Source organism: Vidua macroura, chromosome 3, assembly GCF_024509145.1.
Source record: "Vidua macroura isolate BioBank_ID:100142 chromosome 3, ASM2450914v1, whole genome shotgun sequence".
NCBI lineage: Eukaryota > Metazoa > Chordata > Aves > Passeriformes > Viduidae > Vidua > Vidua macroura.
Genome location: NC_071573.1, coordinates 78,528,950 through 78,553,752, shown reverse-complemented (window position 1 = coordinate 78,553,752; position 24,803 = coordinate 78,528,950). Strand labels below are relative to the sequence as shown.

Below are 24,803 nucleotides of genomic sequence, written 5' to 3'. Positions count from 1 at the left end.
TCTTCAAATGAACTTTGTCCCCCAAAAAGCCTCTATGGAAGGTAAAACACAGAGAATGGTAAAGGATTCGTTGAAGAAGAACTGAAGTTCATTTTAAATCAGTGTACCATGTACAAATGCTGTCTTACAAATAGGATTATTTAATTTAAACCTTAGATCTGTCAAGTTCCATTACTTCAAATGGAGCCTGTCATTCCTTGACTTCATTATAAATCAGGATTATACTACAATTTATGTTAGGTAAAGTCTCTGCTTCCACAGGAGATGGTGAAAAAAAAAAAAATTACACAGCAGTCAGTAAATAGAGCAAAGTCACCGCACTGTTCTTGAAAGGCAAAAAGTCATCTTGCTAAATGAGGGTCCGAGCTGTCCTGTACCAAGACTGTTCCTAATAAATAAAAGACCTCTGGGAAAAGTGCTGAGCATACGCTGGATCTATTTTCAGCTTGCATCAGCAGCTGCTGCCCCTGGGATCGCATCTTTGCTCATACCCTACACCATATGTAATCACTCCAGTGCTGCAACCAGTAAGATAATGAAAGAGCATGGCATAAATCTATACTTGAGTGGAATGCTAAATGAGAAAAATAATACAAAAAAGGGGGAAATAAACCACATTTTCAAGTCATTAGGAAGAAAGACTTTGACATATGAAGTGTTGCAACCATTAATAGCACTTATCATATAGAGTGGAGACAAAGAGACAAATTAATCAAACTGACAGAACTGGGACATTTTATGCTAATGCAGGCTCCTGGGTTTTCGTTTGTATTCCTCTGTGTCTGGAAAACTGATACCATTACAGGGCAGGAAATTGCATGAATAACATGCAACAGATCATAAAAATTCGCACACCAAGTGCAGAAACAGTGCCAAAAGCACTGTAAAAACAAGGCTAGAGACCTCAACAGAGGAGCTCCCAACAGCTAATGAATGCAAATAAGTACAGGAATATTTCCCACCCATGCATAACAATGAGACATAGGCTGTGACTCAAGAGTCTCCAATAGTGTAGGTAAAATAAAGCCTGGAGAGCAAACATGCAGATAGCTGGGGGGAACTGCTGGCCAAGCCAGGGTCTGAATGTGTTTGCAGTATTGCAGCCAGCAGTTTAAAGCCACTGGGGAACTGGCACAGCCAAGTGCTGCCTCTGTCTGAATGTACTGCTGTGTTAGATTTACTTTAATGATTCAGGTACAAGAGACAGGGAAGGAGGATGTGAGAGGAAACAGAACAGTCACAAAATAGCACATAATCACACAAACCAAAAATCCCCCTGTCCCTTTGCAAATACACTGCACACTGTAACACCCCCACAGATAAGACATTTAAAACACAGAATGTGCTTGCTGTCCAAAGTCACAGCCATGTTGTAAGGGGCAGGAAATGGTAAGAACTACAGGAATGCTGGGCAGGGCATGGTGTAATGCAGGGTCTTGCCAAGGTTCCCTCATTTGCTGTAGAGGCTTCTCAAGGACCTTTTAAAGCCCCTGGCAAAACAGAGCCCTGCTGAAGTGCAGAGAACTCATCAGCCATATAAACTCCAAAGGCAAATGTTTTCACTTAACAGGCAGCCATGGCATTTCTCATGGTTGTTTTCTAAAAAAGCAATGTTTCCCCCCTGTACAGCAGCTACTGCACAAACCTAAAGCAAAGAAAAACTCTGGGGGGGAAAGAAGTGAAGCTGATACCTTTTGGAGCTGAGTCATTTCCAGCTCTGCTCTCACCTTCCCCAGAATAGAATGATATGTAGCTGATAGGATTGAGCAGGAGCATTTACACGCCAATATTATGTGCATAAAAAGGGTGTGGAAATGCCAGCCTGCCCAGGGGCTGCTGCTTTCCCAAGTCCTTCCCACATTTGGTGCTGGAGAACCCCATATTCAGAGGTGGCAGGGCAGCAGCTGGCTCACCTCAGCAGGGATGGGCATGGGGAGCACAAAATACAGACCCCAGCTCCCCATCACTCTCCAGCAGATCAATGTGGTGGTTTTACAGAGTTTTAGCCATGTGAACAGGGTTTATCCCGAAAACTCTTTCTGTCCCTTTGGTCACTACTAGAGTCCCAACAGGGTACTCAGCACTGTACCAAAAAAAGGGCATGCACACACCAAAGAAAGCTAGTCCAAAAGCTTTCTGAGGACAATGACAGAGTAACCTTTGTTCTTAGGGGAGAAATCAGAAACAGGCATTCATCTTGTAAATACACACCCATCTGACAGATGGACAAGAGTTGCAATCTGCAAATGGAATTACTTTCTCCCTTAAATGTAAAAAAATTGATAGCACAGACAACTAATTACAGAAGAGCCTCATGAAAACTTTGGCTTTAAGAAAACAGTAGTATTGGAACGAATTGTCAAATAGTTATAACCACTTCGATTTCTTCTGATTTTTACAATAGAAAAGACACCTTTGGAGTCTCTTGAGAACACATATGAACACATTTTCTTTTCATTTAAGTCTTTTCTTGTCCTTTACCCAAATCAGAGCACTTCGGGAAAAGAAAAGCCTAGATATGAGTAAAATGTCCATCCCTGAAAGAGAATAGAGAGGTCTTTACTACCACCTTATCACTCAACCAAGAGGCTGAAGGCACAAGTGACAAGAAACGACCATAAATTCTCATAGCCTTTTAGCTAAGCAATTCCTCTGAAAAAAAGCAGTTATAAAACCAAAATGTAACTTGGTCAAATAATTCAGATTAAAACCACATCTGAGAACTAAGATGAGAGTGCAAGAGCAGATGATGCTAACAGTCTGGTTCTCCAAGGCTGGGATTGACCTGAAACCCTCTGCAGAGCAGTTTATGTGTTCAGTGCCTGCCTGCCCTACAGAGCTGCTTGCAGAGGTCCAGTGCAGCTCCTGCTAGGATCACCATGGCTGTGTACCACCAGCTGAAGACAAAGGCCAGAAACATAATCAAATGCTTGTCTCTAAAAATTTACTTGTGTATGCCCTCTCAACTGAGTTTTCCAATTGGAGAGTTCATGCAAAATCGTGAAATAAAACCTGTAAGGGAAGGATTAGGCTCATCTTTGAAAAGGAAGTAAAACCAAACCAAGCCTGAGGTAGCCCTTACTCGGTGTTCTTCTCAGTCCTCCAACTGCAAGACACACTGAAGACAGGGAAAAAAGTAAAAGAAGTTAGTGATTTAAAGGCTTCTGCCACTACTGAAAGCAAAGCTTTCTGCTTTTTGAATGCAGTGATGACTTTGTAAATGTGAACAAGTTTCTTTGTAGAATGCCCCAGTGCTTATATATCTCAGGAACATCTCTTCATTCTTCCCTTCCTTGGACAATGGTATAGATATTATGTGACATCAATGGCTACTGCTTATATAAACTGGGCAAAAATGACAAGGAGAGCTGGGTCTTACAAAAGACAGGCAACTCTCTATTTTTTGTGCCTTGCATTTGACAAATCAATTCCAACATTTAAAACATACCCATTAAAATGTGGTTTGATGTGTTCAGTCTCCTGAAAACTAGCAAGTTCAAGGAATAGACAGAAACTTCTTGATTTGTTTTTATGTCCAAACAAAAGTGCCATATGCAGAAAGCCATCCACGGCACAACAAGAAAATGTGCAGTCAGACAAAAATAAGGTTAAAAAATAGTTGAATTCAACAGGCAGATTAAATGGCTGCAGACCTATCCACCTCAAGTCCAGCTTCCCCTTCCATAAACAGAAATAAGCACTAGTTCTCTATGGAGATCAGAAGGGAAGTTGTCAGGTTTTGTCTCTCCACAGCTTTTTCCTGTCTTGAAAATTTACTGGCTCCAACATTGTCCTTTGAAGGAAACAGGAAACAACTGAAACTTACTCTGTTTTTACTTGACCAGGAATCCTCTGACAGGCAAATTTTCTCTGAAGGCTGCCTGTGTATCTGAGGAGGGAGGTGGCAAGGCATGTTGTACTACTGCTGTGTGGTCAGAGATGGAAAGATATTTTGCTTTCAGAGTTGTTTAAGACTTGTTTCTTATTAGCTGCAGGCCCTTGAAACAGATAACCACAGGTCTGAATTTCAAAGGTAAGCGAAAACCCAAGACATTTCTCAGAAGCAAAAGTATTCTTTACACAGTCAGAAATGTAGTCTCAGCATCATAGATGACAGTCTCAAAAATCCAGGACCACTTGATCAAAAGTATTTTTTCCAGAAACTAAGAACTATACTGGTAAAGTCTGAATAGACAATTCTTTTTTGCTTTTGATCTACTTTCTAAACCTTGAAACATAAACACAGACTGCATTCCCATCCATTCTGGGAACATAAAGTAGGAGGTATATGCAGAGATGTGGGAATTTGGTCCTATCACAACTCAAAGAAAGGAAATTCCAAGCAGAGCATTACCATGTGTTTCAAGTACAATACACTGGATGCCCACACGTCTTTGAACTATTAGCCCTGTTCAGGTCTCTTTCTGGGCCAATTCATTTATTTAGATGCTCTCCTTTCTCTTTTACTATCCCCATAAACCCACCTCAGCCCTGTCTTTGGGAAGTACATCTGACACTGCAGGAACAGAAGGAAGCACTGAGAACACAACAGCACCCATGAATCCATCCTGGCTCACACTTGCCAAATCTCTCTGCTATCCTTACAGTAAGTCTGTACTCTTCCATTTTTCTGAAGTGTTGCTCTGAAATGATGAGCAGCTGCTGCAGGGAATGATGCAGACCAGGTGCAATATATACTCAGCTAAATATGGTTCCTTCAACACTAAAAGAAAGATGGCCTGTTTTTGATGTCCTGAAAACCTACAGCTCCCATTTGCCAAGAATGATCATCTTTCTTTGGAAGAGATTAAGTCTTGCTAGGAACCTGCTCGTCTGTTGTTTGGGATATATGGGGTGGTCTGCAACTGCTGTCACTTAAACAAAATTTCCTAATTAAGCATCCTCAAAGTGCCCCAGTCTCCTGGTGAGGGACAGGGAGACTGTAGCTATTCACGGGCTCATTCTGATCTGCCCCATGCCTCCAATCCTACTTTCCTCTTGGATGTGGCAGTTTCAGCAGTTGTTGTCAATGGCAGTGCACAGGACCACAGGAGTGATGCAAGAAGAACAGGCAGAGGACACAGAGAAGACTTCATCTGTCACTCAGGACCAGTCACCCAGGTAAGGTGAGCAGCTCCATCCTACCCTGATCATCCTGGGAAATGCTGCAGCTAGTCCAACAAGTTCCAGTGCCTTATACAGAGGGAAGAAAATGAGACTGAAACTGGCTGAGGACTGATAAGCTGGAAGCTCTAGGTCAGGTATGTGGGCTGCTCTGGGATCAGCAGCTGTGCCAGCTGTGGGTTAGTCTGTTCACCTCCATGTGAGGTAATGTGAACCAGAGCATTTAGAGAGAGGTAAACATTGCTGAGTGGTTCACACAAGGTGATTTAATCATCACTGACCTGATGCACAGACCTGTGCTGTAATTCCCATCTGATGCATCAACTTCCACTCCAGCATGTGCAGAGAGGTGATGACAGTGTTTTATCTGGTCACAAGAGACCTCAGAAATCTAGTGCTGAAGGTTTTATATTACCATTACTTAACTTCAGAGCCGATACCTCTCAATTCCAGCTGTTTGGTGACACCTTGTTTATATCTTGGTTTTACTGAAAGTTTTAGCATTGCAGCTTTCTGCCATTCTCAGTTCAGCTATGGTTATTTTAACTGTGGACCCCCAGCAAGGAAGAGGGTACCATTTCAATTGCAAGTCAGCTTTCTCCACAATGTCTTTTAAAGGCTTCTAAATAAAAAAAAAAAAAAAAAAAAAAAAAAAAAAAAAAAAAAAAATCAACTACTTTTATGTGCAGGGAAACAGACACAGTTAAATGCACCTTTTGATTCCATCAACTCTTAGAAGGTCAGATTAAGCAAAGAGAGGGACAGAAAGGTTGATTAGCAAATCTGACCTATCTTCTTTTAGGATGTTGAATTCCACTGAACTACACCAGTACTGAGCACCAAATTTCTTAAAGGGGTGTCTAAATCTTGTTGCTCTCAAAGGCCGTTTGCCTTTACATGTATGAAACAATGTGCAGTCACACATATATCATTGAAGAGTTTGTTGCTAAAAACTCATGCCAAATTTTTCAGTTAATTTTAATCTGCCTTCAAAATAAATGGCAGTGGCTCTCTTGATACCTTTCTCCAGTAATTTACAACACGCTTCCTAGAGTGATGCCTGATACTTTCTTTTCATTTAAGTCTTTAAACAACCACACAAGCCTCTTCTCAAGGGCTTTCAGAGAAATTAAAACTCACTTTTTTAAACAAACCAAGCCTGGGCTATATCTGTAGTTTGACCAGCTACAGCTGGTCCAATTTATTTATTTTATAAAAGTAAATAAAGTACCCAAGGACAAAGCTTTTAGTAGTGTTAGACTGCACTGGGACTCAGAGGTGTTTGCTGTCTGTCTCTTGTCAAAATAGGACAGATGAAAATTCATTACAGCACAAAAATCCTGGAATAAACCAGCCATTTTGCTCTTTAGAGTTTGCATCAAATTTAACGGAATGTTTGTGTCTACTTCTTCCTCTTAAAAAATCCTACCCTGCAAAACTCACAAAAAGCATCTCATTCCCAAATCCTTGTACAATTCAATTGCCTCCTGCTCACCTAAACCCCATACTTCACTTCCAAATTGAACCATACTTCCTAGGCTTAATGTTTGTTGACTGCTGCAACGCATCATTTGAATACATAGCATATTCCACCCCATAACATGCTCAATTTCATTAGTAGCTGAGGAAAACAGGCAGTCTGACAATATTCACCAGGGAATCCTTGTCAGAAAGTGCTGTATGAAGATTAAAATCTTATTTTTGGGGGTCTTGGGAACAAAACTTGGTACTGTAATCAGAAAGTACCTTACAGGTTGTGTTGTCTGATGTTGTGAAGCTGACAGGTGTCTTCACTGGACCTTACCTTTCTGTTTAGTCAAATTCCCAGCCTGTATTTCTGGACTCTAAAAGAGCATATACCTGGTTTGAAGTCTTTAAAGAAATTGAAAGGGGTTTTTAGATAAGAGATAAAGCAAAGGTAAGAGAATTGTAAGTGGAGGGGGAGGAGAGGGAGAAATCTTTCAGTCTGCAGGGCCAGAGTGCTCAGAGCTGAGGCACAGTCATGGCTTAACCATCTCATTTTCATTCATATATATTTGAACCCAGCAAATAAAAACAAAAAGCCCAAACAAACGAACAAAACCAACCCACCTCCTGTAACTCATTCTTATTGCTTCTTCTCATGTCCTTAACATATACCTCACTATTCAAGCTATCTTTTACATTTTAGATCAAGTTTGTTACATTTGACCAAGAAAGTTTCCACACTGCAAACTGCCTTTTCACTAGCAAGTGCAATCACAGTTAATCAGCCCAACTGAACAGTAATGGCAGGCAGGAGTCTAACAGAGGCAAAAAAATTGAGTCCAGTTATTGCAATGGTGAATTTTGTTCTGTGCATTCATCTCCCAATCCCCTTCCACAGCACACTTTTATATGCCTACTCGAATACATAAATAAATTGTATAGCTACTGCTGAAGGGAGGGAAAGGAGCTATTGCAAGATTTTCTCTACTTAACATGTATACATGACTTCTGTTTTGCTTTTTGAAGCCTAGCTCTCACCACAACATAGATGTATTTTGCTTTTCTCCACCTGAAAAAGATCAGAGAATGTTATGAATAGCAAGACAGCCCTCATCAGAAAATAATGGAAGTTACACTATGCGGAATGAAAAGTATGTGGCTAGTTTCTTCATCACACTTGAGGCATGAAAAATCAAGCAGTGCTGGAAGCTTTTGCAGTGATACATGGATGGAATTTCATTTCACATCTTGAAGATCTCATTTCTGTTTTATTGCTCACCTGCTAGAAACAAAGTATATCATTTGCACTTTGTACTGTGCTACATAAGTAACACACATAAAACAACATCCTATTCTGTCTCATAGTTTCTCCTGAATTAGAGTCCTGTCATGTCAGACTTCAAAGAGTACCCAAATGCTTCGTTTTACTCTCAGTACAGAACTGCAGCCTCCAGTCATCCCTCTGTGTGGTCAGTGTCAGCACTGTGGGGCAGCAGGAAAAATAACACATTAGCAGGGAGGAATTTAACAAACCAAAGACCCAACCTTCTATCCATATGAACTGATTAAAGTGGCATTACTGAGGTAAGGTTGAAGCATAAGTGAGTTTGAAGCCTGATGGAGATAACCCTTTTCCACTACAAAAAGCTCTGCAGATGAAGGGAATAATGGCTTTCAGGTTCTTGCCACCTCCTGAGCCAAAGCAGAAATAATTTTGGCCAGTGCTTCAATCTGTGAGGAACATCGATGGCCAATACAGTCATGTAAAGAGAAAACCACATTACTGCTTTACATTCTCTAAGAGCTAACCTTAGCTACTCCTAATATATCTCCAGGGTGCCAATGAAAAAGGGTCTTTTGTTGTTCCCTACTGTGTTAAACGTCCCTCCAGCTGGGAAATAAACTTCTTGCCCTCTTGCTCCTCTTTTCCACATTTATCACCTCTTTCACTCTATGCTCCTGTGCAGAGCACTCCCAGCTCAGTCCCTACACTCTTCAAAGATATTATATTTATACATACAAAGAATACAAAGAAAGGGAAAAGACAAAGTAAGAGAACACTGTTTATTTCTAGAGAGATAAAAAGGAATAGTAAGTGCCTTTAGCCAGCAGGACATATAATAGTTGACCTCCTGCATCCTGCCTTTGATTTTCTCCTCATCGCAATCATCTCTCGTTGGCTAATTCCCAGCATTTTTCCCTCAGGCTGGCAGGTTGGCATGGATGGTTAGCAGCTGCCAGTATTTCTCCTCCCTGTCAGCTACGAGCCATGCTAATGTTAGATGCCTGGCTCAGTCCCACCCAGAGTGCTGCTGCATGCCTTCGCCTTCCAACATACTCAGCTTTTGCCAGCCTTGAATCCCAAATCCGAGGTCCTGTCCTTCCTTTCTCCCAGCAAAGCTTAACCAACCGTGTGAGGGAGTTAGCCCACGCCAACCGAAGGAGCAGATGACAAATTTCACAGGACTAGACCCTGTGGGGAAAAGGCAGGTTTTGCAGCAGTGAAGGAGAGAGAATGTGGAGGAATTCAGCCTTTACATCTACTTTGAACATCATTCTCTTAACAGCAAAGGAAAGAGATCTGTAGATAAATCCAACCACCTCATTCTAAAAGAGATGCTGCTTCCTTTTGCCCCTTGGAAGACTTGGACACCACAGATAGCTCAGTTTAATCCTTTTGGAAGAAAACATTCCCAGCAGACAGTCCATTGCACTAAAAAAGGTCACTCTGAAACAGATTCAAGAAATTCGAGGGCTACAGGTAAAACTAACCAATCTACTGGGAAAACAAGTTTCTAAAAGAACACAAAGGCTGGTATCAGACCAGTGCTAAAGAAAGCTTTGGTCTGCTGGTTTCAGAAAACCTTTGTTTAGCTTCATCTGAGAGGAAGACATTTGGTGCTCTCATGGATGGTGACAATTTTTTTCAAATGCAAGCCACCAAATAAAAAAAAAAATGCAAGCAACGTTGAGAATCTCTATTTCTAACCTGTAGGAATCGAATGCCACTGAGGAATTTTACTTGTTGCTGCTTCTGTTTCTGTCTTTTCACCATTTAACTGCACCTGCAGCTTGCAAAAGTGAATAAGGTGTTTGCACAGATGATGCTCCCTTGTCCAGTGCCCAGCTTTCACCTTGCCCATGCAGACTCACTGTGCACTTCCATTAGCAGAGTTAGGCAGGTAATAATAGCAAATAAAAAGCCCATTTGATGAAGCACTGGCTCCTTCTCAAGTAAAGTTGAGTACCACTACAGCATGAATGACTCAATCATCTACTCGAGAGCTATTACTTGCAGTGATGAAGCAATGTTAATTGGATAACGGCCCGCTGCCAGCTAATATTGGCATGACCTACAATACCCCTGGCTGACAGCCGTGTCTCTCTCCATCACACCTTTTTTTGTAATCTGGATGGGAAGTGGAAACCATCAAAAAACCTCATAAGTGCCATTTAACTTCTTATCATAAATTAAAAACTTAATTAAGTGCCTTGTTAGAGGAAGGAAGACCAGTTTTTGTGATTAAATAAAACAAAACAACAGTTAGGGGTATGGAGTGAATAACGAACTTTACAGCTTCAAACTCATTTCTTTGAAAGTACTAATTCTGGGTTGCATTTAACAGCACCTGCTAGAGGAAAACTGCATTAATTGCTGAAAAACACCCCGGGTAAAAGCATGCAAGCTCCCAGTTGTTTGGCAAAACTGAAAATGAAGAAAAAAGCATAGAAGTTAAGAGCTAATGGGACCCTCTTTTATTAGCTGTAGGCAGCTGAAACACTCCATTTCTCTAACTTGCTCTGAGGGCTGATAGTTCACACACCACGACCACATCTGAGCCCTTGCTATTATGCAGCTGTTCTGGGCAGCTTGTCTACACACTGAAATATGTTGCCTTAACAAAAGGTGTGGTACAAAATCAAATTACCAAGGCCAGCACAAAGGGGTTTATGGAAACTCTTCAATCAGTGCAGAATTAGCTCCATACTGACTTTGCTTAAGTTGATTAAGGAAAGGTTTGAACTGAGGCCTGTTAAGACATGCTTGAACTAACCTGAAATGTCTAACACAAGGCTTTGCAGTGGTTTAAAACCCTCTAAAAACAACTAGTCCCAATTCTGTGTGTGCACAATGTCTCCCTACTGAAATGACTGGTGTATTGTAACGACTGCTCTCGCTTGTAACTGGATATAAACAAGAAATAATGTGAAAAACATCTGTTCCCTGTTTAGCTAGACAACAGTTAACAATGTCTGGATGCCAGATTAACAAAATGACCCCAACATGCTATGAAATAAAAGTCTGCAGTTTAGACTTCAGAGGCAGATTTACTGCTTTGAATAATCAGAAGTAAGTTCTTTTCTTTGATGTTAAGCTTCCTCACACCAACATAACATGAATGTAAAAGCTTTATATATAAAGCTTTATCCAGCTCCAACATCAAACCTTTGAGAAATAATAGCAACAACAATACCCTTTCTCCACAATGTACTTCAGCAGTTTTAAAACTATGCTCAGATTTAAAATACAGTGTTTGTGTGCTTGACTTAAAAATAGCTCTGTAAATTTATGAGCAATTGTCACATTTGGAAAAGTTTTGAACAGTGAAGACTACATTTAAAAATTCTTTTCAGTATCTGTTTTTCTATAATATTATACACCAATATAAATTGTCTCTAAGCACGAAGAAAGTAGTCGCTCAGGATGTTCACTTTCAACTTTTGTTTGAAATTTTTCCACTGGTGGAATAAGCCCCTACATGACAGAGCAAGTCAGTTTTCGTTTTCACAGATACCTTAAGAAATAATTCACTGCTGCCAGAGTTCTGCAGACCACAGTCTGAAAACAGCAGCCTTGGGAAGCGTCCTTAGCTTGTGAACCAAAGATGACCCTGCTGACTTCTTTAAATGCAATATAACTAAGATGGTGTTTCCTCTGCCTTATCAGCTTTTAAAAACCAGGAGTGTGTCAGTTCCTCTTGCAGGGAGCTCTGATGCTGTTGGAGGCACTTCCCGTATCTCTGCACAGGCACCTACCAAAGCGCCCAGCGCTGTGAAGCTGAGCAACACCAGAAGCAGAGATGTGCATCTTAACCAAGGAGTAACTGAGAAATAGTGAGGTGCATCAGGCAGCTCTCCCTATCCCAAGTGACTAGCTTTTGTGAGGAAATTATTTAGCTGACCACCTCACACACAGCTATTCCAGTAAAGTAGCCACCAAGAGAACTAAGATTCAATGTGTTTAGCAGCAATTAATTTGCATGTGGAAAATAAAATATCTGTACAAGTAAACATTGGTAATGTTATCATTATCTCTTTTAATAGGCCAAGAGAGTTCTTTTCCAGGATAAGAAAGTCAAAGCCCTGGTGCTCTGCTACTAATAGAAGCATGTAGCAAAGTAGCAGTAGTGGTCTTGGGTAAGGCATGACAATTTCAAAGTTCTTGGAGAAACCTTAAGAACTAGATTCACTACTTCTGCAACTCCAGGAGCTTCACTGGAGCCATAAGAGCAGCCACTGTAACCCTAAGTCACAAAAATTTTTTGATCTTTCTTTGAGATACATTCTAAAATGCAAAACTTTAATACTTCATTTATTTGAAGAGGATTCACTTAAATAGAAATGATTTATGGTTGAACTGGAGGATTTTTTTTCTTAGACAGCATATCATATAAAACACATAGAAAGACAAACCTTTGTATTTTAAATCTTCAGTGTCATATTAACATAGGACTGGGTGACCAAGTGCAAACACATCATGACCCCTCCACTGGCCTGCAGTTCAGCACCTCACTGATGCTGTAATTAGAAATCTTCTAATTTCCAATCTACTTTTACTGAAAGCCAGTTGAAACCAATCAATGCTTGAGCCAACAGTGTCTTTTAGCATTAAAGAGAAATTCCTCCTCTCAGCTGTTTCAGCTCCTCTGCCTAATTAGAGCTGCAGCACATCTTAGTTGTCACACCAGCAGTATGAGCCTGCCATGATCCTTTCTTCTCCTCCTTTAGGCCAGGCTCATTCTTCTGAACACCTCAGTCACTCTTCTACCTGCTTATTTGAATGTCAATTACTTTTCTTTATGTAATGGGATCTGAATTATACACAGAGATTTCACCAAGACTTTGTAGAAGAGCACTGCAATTTCACACCTCTGTGCCCTTGGGCATGTTTTGTCACCTCTCTGCTCCTACCCTTGCTTAGTGGCAAGAATGCCATGCAACACTGACTGAGACTTGATTCTTCCACTAGAAATTATTAGTGGACACTGCAGAATCAAAGTGTGCATCCTAGAGCGTCCTCTGCGATACCTCTAAACTCCTATGCAAAATGTCTGGGTTGAAGTGTCTTCATGAGTAATACTCAGTGTCAGGACTCATGAAGTCACAGCCAGTGACCTACTTCTAATGCTCTCCAACTTGTGCTCTGACAACATTACAACGCTGCTGAAGTCTCTGGAGAACTAAACCAGAGGGGGAAAAAATGATGTGCGACACCTTGGGACCTGTCATCATTTAAAACCACACCATGCCTCCGCAAGGGTGTTAAGCAAATGATGGTGAAAAACCTTCAGTATGCCAGAGTACCTTCCCACTGAGTGACTGCTGTGCTGTGCCCTGGGTACATTGTCACCCTCCTCATGCCTCCCTTCCCAGCTGGAGACACCGGCAGGCAGTGCCAAGGCAGCAAGTCATGGCAGCCCTGGCCATCAGGCCTGAACCTCCCCTCTGTGGGCAGCAAAGCCATCAGCATGCCCTATGGTAGGTGTGCTGTCATGGCTCTACGCCTGTGAGGAAATTACAGTGGGGGTGGAAGCCAGCCAGTGAGATTCTGTGATAAAATAAAGTAAACTTTCCAGTGAGGTATGTGTTTTCTACGTCCCTGGGCTTCCTGCTGTGGGAGCTACGCTGCATGACAAAACCTCTGCTTTCTGACAGACTGAGTTCATGGTTTCTTGGTGGAAAACACAGTTAAATCCCAAACTCTTTATGAGGGGAGCTGTGAGGAAGCCAGTCTGAATGAGGAGCAGAAAAGAGGAAAAAAGTGGAATAAAGATATGAGCTGCCAGAGAGGGGTGGACAGCAATGGAACTCCCAACAACATGACAGCTCAAATGATTTTTCAGCAATAACCTGCCATGTAGCTGTCACATCACTCCTTTCAAATTTCCTGTCTAGAAGAGCAGAGGAATATCAGGGTCCTAATACTGCCCTGAATGAGGCTACAGTAATGAAATATTTGGTACAATTCCTTCAGCAGCAGTGACAAAGGCGAGCTGAAGCATCTTAAAGCTTTGCCTCCATCATAAGGCCGGCATGGTGTGAACATGTCCATCCTTCAGTGATTTGCAACCCACTCAAACACAAAAAGCACATGCTGAGCCGTGCTGGGGCAGCCACTGACACCTGTGCCACCCTCCCTTTGGCCACCCAGCAGAGCACAGAGGTTTTCCTCCCCAGGCGGGAGGAAGGGGCGCGTTGTTACGGTGGGGGCACGGTGACACGCTGTACCTCTTCCGGCAGGCTGACCACCAGGTCATTTTCCGTCTGCCCAACCAAGGCCTGCAAGAAGTACTCGCTGCAGGCAGCCAGCACAGCCCGGTGGGCGCGGAACTCCTTCCCCTCCACGATCAGCGTCACGTCACAGAGAATGTCCTGCTTCCGCTGGTCATTTAAGCAGAGGAGAATATTGGTACAGTGCACCGTTGACTCATACACATACATGGGGGAGTCAGTCTTCTCATCCACAGACATGCCGTTCACACCCTGCAGGGGACAAGGGAGAAGAAAGCACAAACAAGCTGGTGAGAGCAGCATCGTCCCTGGGTGAATATGATATGGTGAGATTCAGCCCAATATCCCGATACATCAAGACCACAGCCAAGCGGCCCATTAATGCTTAAATCCAAGAAAGTTCCCAGGGAAAGATACCATGACTGATACTGGTTTGATGCCACTGGATTTCACCCTGTCATGCTTGGATTACCCTCTTGCCCCACCAACTTCCCCCCTCAAAACTAAAAATAGGGTTTAGACAGACTGAAAAGCGCTTTTCTTCAACCACCTACTATGCATCTCCAATTTCCAATTTAGTAATGGCAATAACATGGGGACACTGGAAATTTTAGCAGATTTTAGAAAAAAAAAGCTAGAGTGACTGTTGGGTTTTCTAATGGTGAAAAAAAGGTCTTTGCACTTGCTTCTGATATTTTCAGATCAAAGGGAAAAACCCCTCAAACCCCCAAGTCTACTCTCCAGTGGACAGGCACTACACAGTCACATTGAAGACCTCGGCTCAAGTAAAAGGCAAGGTGGAACTGTACCTGACGAAGGCAAGCTACTAACTACAGCAACTTAATTTCTCAATCAGAATTTTAAGCCTTAAGAGGGAGAGAAAGATATTTAGCAGCTCCAGAATAAATCTGTTTCCATGTATGGCTAAAGCAACACGCCTTCATCAGTGGCTAAATGCCATTTACAGAAGAGTAGATCTTCCCGAATTCCAGACCTGCAGACCCAAAAAATCCCTTCACCTGAATGGATGTCCAGCCCCATGCAGCCCATGGGTGCTGAGGCTACTCCTGCCTGCAGGTCTCCCCCTTCTGACTGAAGAGCAGAGGTTGGAATGATGTCAGACCCCCATTACACATCCATAGCTACTGTTTGAGTCAGGAAAATTCTCTGTCTGATGCTCTGCAGTTTCTGACATGTGTAGAACTGGCAAAACCTCTGAACATGGTGACTGGATTTGCAGTGGTGATGGTGGAGGGAAGCAGCTCTCCCCAGTACCCCACATTGCATGAACCCCCTTTGCACTTGAACACACTGAAGTCATTAATTTACCTAAAACATCTTCCCCAGCATTAGACTGAATCCTTTTTGCATTATTTTCCCATTTCAACTTCTCTGAGTAGGAAGGTGTAAAAGCCTGTGACTGAACAGACTATGTATCCCAAACCAAACTTGCTTGTTTTCAGGCTTATATGGGAAAAAGGATTATTTGTACGTATTACTCTATCTGCTGCTGAAGGGGAAGTTGTGCAAATCCACAAACCTGAAGCGTTTTAAAGGAATTATTCTTCCTTATTGAGAACAACAACTGCCTTCTGAGAGGTAAAATTCAGAGGCATCAAGGGCTAAGGGATGGTATTTTGGTACAGTACTGCTGGCACTATAAATACCTGACTACCGTATCAAGTAAAAGCAAAATTCTTCCTCTGCTACTTTTTAATGTGGGTTGTTGCAGCATTCTCCTTTGCTAGTGCAATATAGAGGCACATCACTAGACACAACATGACTTCAAACTATTTCTCTTGCTGTGAGTTCAAACTAGGTTACCATTTTCCTACAGTGCCACTTGAAAGACACTAATCATCTAGACAAGAATGGACTTAAGAGGACACACTTATATTGACTAAACTTCTCAATGGTAACTTCATCTTCCCACCTTTATATGAGTATTTTTAAGCTAGTGGCTATGATGACTCTGTACAGAATACGTATTTTTGCCAACAGTGCAAAACTGTAATATTACTGGAAGTCTTAGTGGAATTCTTACAGATTCTCTTTTACTGGTATTTTCAATCTTTATGCTGACTCATGCTACACTTTTGAGCACTCAGCTGAAATGCTTACGTGAACAGAAAAAACCCACAACCAACCAGCACAGATTAGCCCTTCAACAATTTAACATGTAGAGAGAAGATACATAGCTGCTAATTGATCTGCGTACAGACAGGGGAGGGAGACACTTTTTGGGGGGGTGAGTTATACCAGCTGGATTTCTTAACCAGAAATAAAAAAAAAAAAGGAATTTTCTCCGTATAAACTGAGACTAATGAGAAGAATAGACAGCAATCATGTTATTAGCACTCCACCAAGGTAAAAGAGAAAACGACACTTAGCTGATCTCACTCACAGCTTTCTGTATAACTAAACTCTGATGCTAACGATAACACTACAATGATGTTCTAAGTGGTCATTCTTTCGTGCTATGAAATGAAAGGGTTTACAAGAACAATCTACTGGGAAAACCTGAGAGTTGCAAATGACAATGCAAAGGGGAAAGCAGTAAGTTTTTTTTTCCCCCCTTTATTTTCTAGACATGTCTTATGGATGTAATATCTCAGATGATGAAAAAAGGACAAGAAACCCGACACCTGGCAGATAATGAACAGAACATCAATTATATTTTCAGTGCCTTAGAAAAAACCCACCAAACCCCAGCTAGCCTGAAATTGCAATCCTCTCTTACAGTAATAGTGCAATTTGCGTGAATCAAACCCTGAATTACTTAGTTACTAATTAGTAATTTCTCACTTTTTAACTACAGCTCTCATCAAGTGTATTTTTTAAAAAAAATTGCTGCATGTGCTGTGAAGTGCTGAAAATACCACGGTGTATTTCCCCACTGGTGAGCAAGCCTGTCTTCTCTGCTAGGAAACCTGAGCGGTGCAGTCCTGAGGTGCTGGGGCTGTAAACTGCACCTGTGCTCCCAGGAAGGACCTCCACCCTTATATCATCATACTTTCCCAAGGCTACTGTTGGGACTCCAGGGGCTTCCTGAAGGTGGATCCATGCCATTCACCTTCCCACAGCCACTGAGAGTCCACATGGATGCCCTGTCTGGCAGCTGTGATCTCAGCCTTCCGCAGACTTCCTCCTGACCGTGCCCCTGACTGCTCTAGGAAGCACCCTGAGCCCTGCATTGCGCACAGGGAAACTGGGGCTGGGCTATGGCTCAGGACCACCTATTTATCAGCTTTTAATGCTTCAACACCAGTGATTTACAGTCTTTCCTTTTCCAGGATCTGCCATCGACCACATGACCTCCAGGCACGAGGTGTTTCCTCTCCGAGAGGGCTTTATCCTGCAGGAAAGGTACAAGATGGTGAAACCCTTCACTGGGAAGTATATTGTTCATTTTCACAGGGAAAGGCTTTAGAGGGCAAAGAGAAAAGGTCACTATAGGACTTTGGCATGTAGTAGCACAAAATTAGAAGAATTCAACTCTTTTTTCCGCCTTTCCTTGGAATAAAAAGACCCAGGGATCTGGTATTATCTCTGAGGCAAGCTGGGCTGCAAGCCTTTTACACAGTGTTAATTCAAACTGCATCATTTTTTGCTGAATTCAGTATTATGCTGAGTTTGCAGAACCTTATTCATGGAAATCATTGCTACACACTTCGTATTTCTTCAAACAGAAAAGGGAATGTCTTAGCAAGCCTTTCTCTGGCTCAAAAGAACATGCTGTGCATTTGTTTGCATATAGGTCACCATGCTGCCAGAAAAAGCCTCTGTGAAACAAAAGTTTCCAGAAACTGGCACAAACTATCGTGGGCAAGGAAAGCACCATTGAAACCAAGCCAAAAAAGTTCCTGGTAAAGGCCAGCAACTGCAGTGAAATGATATGAAAATTTGCTTACATGTTCCTTCCATGGTGATGGGTGGAAGATCCCACCAAACCCTTCTGCATGGGCAGCATGGAAGAAGCATACAAAACCTCAGGAGACCAAAAATTGCTTGTGAAACATCCAAATCACTCTGGCTTGCACCACATTGTCTGTACTGGCTGGCACTCATCCAAAACTCTTCAGGAACTCATAAACACGTTGACTGAGCTACTACCAAAAATACATCACCTATCACAAAAAAACAGCTCCTGCCTCACAAGCCTGGAGCACAGGCAATGTGGTGTCTGTTTTTAAAGGGAAACATGAGGGGAGAGAAAATCTTATCAAGACACACCAGAAAGTCCTGCATCAGAACTGGGCTAATTATGGGAAAAGGTAAATCTCTATCATGGCAGAGCTACAGAGCACTTAACCAGGCAAATTATCATTGTGACAAAGCAGCATGGCTTCTGCAAGGGGAAGTCATATCTCTGATGGGCTCTATTAGAATTTCTGAAGTGTGTCAAATTAGCAGTGAGGAACACTGGCGTGTATAATTAGTGTTGACTTTCAGAAATTCTTTGACAAAACCTTTAGAAATGGCTGTTAGATAAACTCAGTTGCCACAAGCTGAGAAGTTGGATCAGACTGGAAATCACTTAGGATAAACTGTATTCAACAGAGGAAGAATGCAGGGACAATTTTCAGCATGTTAGCAGTGAAATTTCTTCAGAAACTGGTTTACATTTGGCTGTGGTCATGCTGTTCAGTGTGCCCTCTGCTCTCTGGAGCTACAGCAAGGTTGGGCACACTTAATTCTAGGATGGCAAACTGCCTGGATGTACATACAGGGTCCTCACAGCAGCCTGACACTCCCTCTGCAAGGTCAATGACACAATTGAGCCAGACACTGGGAACCAAAATAGTATCTCATCCTCACAGCAGGATGGTTGTTTAGTTTTTCCTTGAGAGATTTCACAGTCACTGCAATAAGCCATATGTACAACTGACCACTGCTGAACATTACTGGGCAAAGAATTCACTCCATATGTAAAAGGATTAGTTACTCCTAATAAAAATATCTAGAGCCACATTACTGAGAGTACAAATTTACGTGGGATGAATATTTACATGCTGCAGCATGTATATTCCACTGTCCAGTATTCCACAGACAATATTCCACTGTCCAACAACAAATGTGCTTGTATTATCCATCCTTCTTGACCTACTAATCACTGCAAAACCCCAAATCTACTGCTTCCTAAACCTCTGCATCCTATGTCCCCAGCTGTGGGAGACAGCAACAGACATTCTGCCTGGTGCTCTCCTTTCTCAACCAGAAACTGAAGTTGTGTGAGATCAAGTTTTTGAAAACAGGCAGTAGAAAACATCTGTCCAAAGATTATATATGGTGGGTGTCACTCACACCAGGGACTCCCACTCCCAATGGCTCCAGCAGAGCAGCGGGTTTAGGACATGAGAAGTCAGATGATGCTAAATTCAACTCATAAAAGGTATATAAACTGCAGCAGAAGCATCTTTGTAGTCTATCCATGGCGAACCACCAGCAAGGATGGGGGAAAAGAGGGACCTAAAGGCACCATCTCATCCCCCTCCTTGTACCCTGGGTGATGTAAACAGGACATCACATCTACAATAGTGTGCAGAGGACTCCCAACAACTTCACTGCAAAGGTCTGAAAAGGTTTATCAGTATCTCCTCATTATGCCTGTAATGCTACATTTTAATACAGAAGCCAACAGATAACACTGTGATTCCTCATTTAGGAATTGCAGTACCTGACCTGGTGTAAAATAAACCACAGGTTTTTCCTGGAAGCATATGCTGGAGATCACATTTTATGTCCTGCTATGCAAGGTGACTCCCGACTTTCTCCTTATTGTGTTAAGAGAGGATCAATACTGAACTGAGAGTATTTTTAGTTCCAGTTTACGTTCTCTCAATCAGCTCCACTAACAGCAGAAGAAAGAATCTTAGGAACAGTTTCAAGTGGCCAGCTTGAACACATCTAAGGCTCTCTGGTCAGCAGTTGCTGGAGTCTGCATTACAGATTTGCACGTAAACTTCTCACAGTATTCCTGTTCAACCAGATTCAGGCAGAGAACATGAAAAAATGCTCTTTTGTTCTGACATTTTCTATTGTTTTTTTTTTTTCCCTCCTAACAATTTAGCAAAAGGTACTCAGAAAAAAAAAAATGGGGAGAATGATGATAAAATAACGAAAAAAAGTTGAGAGCAGCTTGTACTTCTGACAATTGGCAGCAGAAGCACATCAGACTTGACAGTTTTTAGGGATAAACATGCACTGGTTTTAAGTGGCAAGTGGGAGGAAAATAATTTTCTAGGCTTCCTTCCCCATCTCCTAATATTTTTTTCTATGAAAAGACTTGTTCTGTGTAATCAACACTTTGTTTTTAAAGAAAGTTATCAATAACTGACACTTCAGAGCTCCTAAAATGACCATGCTTATAATTGGTTATTACGATCTCTCAATTATAGCTATAACAACAAAGGATATGATTATATTGTCACTGCTTTCCTTTAAAAAGAAACTATTGAAAGGCCTAATGATTAATTCACCATTTTTGGGAGCTCATTGTAATGACAGCAGACTATATACAAAGGTCTCTTCAGTGAGCCCATTATTCAATTAATAAATGCTGAATACTGAGCAGTCATAGTCATATGAAACTCCCAAGAATTGTGTGAATTTTTAACCAATTAATTATCAATTACAACATCATAAAACACCAGCACAAAAATAGAAACAACGAAATTTAATTATAGATTATTCTTCATAGTTGCCGCAAATACTATACAAGACTGATTTTGATTAATAATTCATACAAGCAATAAAGTATCAGGAAAGATAATTATACTGTGCCACAATTCTCACACTGATTTCTGTAATTACAGATTACAACAGTGTTAGCAATTTAAAAAGGTTAGGGAGCAGTAGTAATTTGCTATGTCATCCTTAGCAATATTAATGTCTTCTTCTCTGAGCACCCCAGATAATTGAAAATAGACTTGCAGGCCACCAGGCTACATGGACTTCCTCCCACCAAACATACTGTGGGTGCCAGGGCCATTAGCAAGATTGTCTTAAAAGATGAACTTTTCACATTGATCAAGTAGCTTCTGCTGTAAAGCAGAATGTACATGGACAACTGGAAAAGACACTGCAGAGCATTCCTGGCCAGCAGCTGCAGACGTGTTGCTCCTGAGAGTGATGGCTGGGGCTCCTGACCATAGTGCCTTGAAGAAGGACCTTCATTGGACTGTGAGTGGGAAGGGGGACAGCTAAGAGAAACTCAGGGAGAATTGAACCACGGGCCTTCTAGACAGGCAGGTCTGGTTGGGCACACAGCAGGGCCCTGCAGACATTTGCTAACGTCTCCTAAAGGCAAGAATTCCTGTTGCTGAGGAGGCGCGTGGCTCCAACACAGTGAGCGTCCACAGCCCAGGGAGAACCCTTGGAACTGCTGAGCAGCTGCAAGTGGTTCAAGGGCCACAGACTGGTCCCCCATGGGTTACACCACGGGCAGTGAGCCAAAGCATCAGTGCCTGAGCTGGCTGCAGGGCTGGGCCATGAGCCCCATTTCTGTACAGCAAGCTTCACATGGATTCCAAATGGAGATGAGAATACTGGATATTCCTTCCTTAGCTAAACTGACAGATACAGGGATGTACCTCTGATCCTGCAGACCTTTAAACAGAATTGCTGAATATGACTTTAATCTGTAGCATTTTTATTCACAATGGTTTTGCTATTGGTAGAATGCACACATAAGCAAAAGTGTACCACAGCTTCATGTCTACACTGAATCTTTCTTTTTTTTTTTTTTTTTAAATACTGTCAAGACGCCTGTAGTCTTCATGATGAATGCTTATTTAAACCCCAGGTGTCTACTCTAAAGAAATTGTGCTTCAGGTTGTTCAGAGATTGGTACCATAAGGAGTCAGGGATTCCCAGTGGAGGTTGCTTTGACGAGTCCAAACAGATTTATGTTCCATATAGAGATAAAACCTATTTCTCGACTTCAGAGGGTTGTGTTGCTATTGTTTCTTGAGAGAGCAACAAGGATGAACAAGGTAATGAGAGCTCGCATTCTTTAGGGACTTTAGTTAGCATGCAAATAATGTTTACACACAGTATATGCATTGACCTATACATTCTATACGGACCTACTAGGCAAAGTATACACATGAATATTTTTATGACTCAGTAAAAATATAATTATACCACTAATTTTCATACACTGAGTGAGTCAGACTTAGTTTAACATGAATTTTCCACATTCTGTAAATAAACTGATGATGCCCTCAGGAAAGAGGCATGGTAGATGTGTGGGGGAAGACAGATTCATGGAATGGTTAGGGTTGGAAGGGACCTTAAAAATAATCTAGTTCCAATTCCCCTGCCATTGGCAGGGACATCTTCCACATAGATCAGGTAGGAAAACAGGAGGAACAACACAAAACCCATCTGCTATCATTATTTCTCAGAAGCTTAACTGCATATATATGAACATGGAAAGTAAGAAACACAGAACCCTTTCCTGATAAAATCTCCTCTCGCAGCTCTCACATTGCTCTTTACAGTAGATGGCCACGGTGAAGGGGACCGGAACTAAGTCTGCTACTCAAAATAGCTTATTCAAAGCAGAATGGGGAATGCCCAACACTGAAACACTGCCAGGAAACCACCAAGCACAACAAACAACACATTATGTTCTTCTGAAGTAGTCAATGGTTTCAGGACCTTGGTAAAAGACATAACCTTTTGGATTGTTCTTGGGTGAGCTGAAATGCCAGATTAAAGAATCTGAGAGGGGAAAATGAAACAGTGGTTTGTTTTTATTTTGCCTACCAGCTTGGTAAGCTATCTGAAAAAAATTAAGGTCTCCACACAAACAGGGGCTGGAAATTTTGGCAAAGGCCCGCTGCTTTTCTTGCTTTAAATGAGTATTTGGGGGTTTTGCTTGAGGAGTGATACAGTGTTATGGCTTCCTCCTTTTTTCCTAAACCTTTAGGATTTATGTGTACTGGTGTGGGCATATGTGTACATGTATGTATAACTCACACTGCAGAAATGCCATCTGAAATGATGGAATTGCTGAAGTACAAATGGTTTGTCAAATATCCAGGTCACTTGCCAGTATGACAATATCTCAGGATAGTAAAGAAGGTGCCTCTGTATTTGACATCTCTTTTGCTAATATGACTATGAGAACAAAGGCACAGCTGATATTGCCCTAATGCCACCAAAGTTTGGAAGCTATAAATTATGAACAACAGCACTGTGCAGCTCCTTTCAGCAGCCTTTGAATGTCAAAGATTATGCTAACAAGTTATTTGAATAAAAATTATTAATTTCCTTTATGTTCTATTCTCAAGTTTAAAACTCCAGTGGAATTCAGTGCTAAAGCTCTATACTTTAAATTTTGGTTGCTATCAAATGAGCATTGTTTTCACTTAAAAAAAAAAGAAAAAACCAAAAAAAAAAATCACCAAAAAATCCTCAAACAAGCAAACAGGAAAAGTTCTTTCTCAAAACTGTTTTGTTGTTTTTTCTTTTTCTTCACTAAGCTGTTCTAATTACTGCTTTTCCAGCCTATCTGCAGAAGTGGTGGAAGCAGCTCTATCTGCTTGAGAGGCTATGGCCAAAACCACTGTTGATGACACCTTTGACGACACAAATTGCAGAGGCTGTGAAAGCAGCCCAATCCCATTTTTTCTTGTCATACTGCATAGCTGTTATGGGAAAAATCTGCTCTCTTTTTTTTACCCCCTAAAATGCAAGCTTTTCACCTTTGCTGCAAGTTAGTAGGTGGTCAAAACATCCTTCATCCTTCCTTGGGACACAAACTGGCATGTCCTTTGGAATGTGTCTGTAGTGATTAATGTGTGAAGAGCAGGGACGCATGCAGTAGGTCACTGGGTTAAATTTGGGACAGACTTGTGTAGGGTGTTAACTTTGCACCTTCTGCTCTCAAGAAAGAATACAGGTGCTGCCTTCTCCTAAGAGTGGGCCACTATCTATCGGTGCAGTGTTTTCCACAACCAAAGGGATACCAACTATAACGTTCTCCCTTGAAAACTGAACTAAAAAATGTTTCTTTACGGCTAGATCAAAGATTTTGACTAATCTATAACAAAGTAACTATACAAATAAATATATTCTAGTGATTACTGCATTAGGATCCACAGATTTACACATCTGAATCTTGGAAGTACTATCAATATATGCAAAAAACTATTTTCACGTGTTTTTCTAATGATCAAATGATCAGAAGATCACTGAAATGACTATTTAGAAACTCAGAGCAAGTGCCAAGGGGACACCTGTGGTTTTGATCCACAAAGATCTGAGAATTGCCATCAGAAGGTTTAAGCAGGAGTTGCAAGCTTTCACACTATTCTCAGAGTCTGACATCTATCTAGGTGCCTACTTAAAGTTCCTTTATCCATGCACTGGCCCTGATTCTGGAACTTGACTGCCTTTCCTGTTGTAGACAATAAAACATCCCATGAAGAAAGGTGCACAGAAAGCAAACAATTCTGCTGCCAACACCTACCACACTACAGCCAAGGTAAGGAGAGGATGTGAGACAAAAAGGGACACTTGGACTCAATGGAACTGCAGTCTGAAGGAGCCCAGAGAAAAAGAAAAGATTTGATGTATTTGGGTACTTGTTCTGAGGGTATGTAAAGCCAACATAGTGTCTGGATCTGTAGTTTCTTACAGGACTGCAAAGCCAGCAGAAGGCAAACACAAGCTTTCCTTCTCCTGTAAGA

The 24,803-nt window shown here is 41.6% G+C and overlaps 1 protein-coding gene across 2 annotated transcripts in view; it reads right to left on the bottom strand.

Annotated features, from left to right (window-relative positions):
- Nucleotides 1-24,803, bottom strand: part of BACH2 (BTB domain and CNC homolog 2) — a 180,241-nt gene that overhangs the window by 28,936 nt on the left and 126,502 nt on the right. Inside the window, exon 5 of one of the 2 annotated variants that reach the window (XM_053974383.1) lies at nucleotides 14,101-14,355. In XM_053974383.1, coding sequence (XP_053830358.1) covers nucleotides 14,101-14,343 — 243 coding nt within the window. In that variant the 5' untranslated portion in view covers nucleotides 14,344-14,355. Of the gene's footprint in view, nucleotides 1-14,100; nucleotides 14,421-24,803 lie in introns of those variants that run through there. The other variant, XM_053974382.1, reaches the window with a different exon arrangement.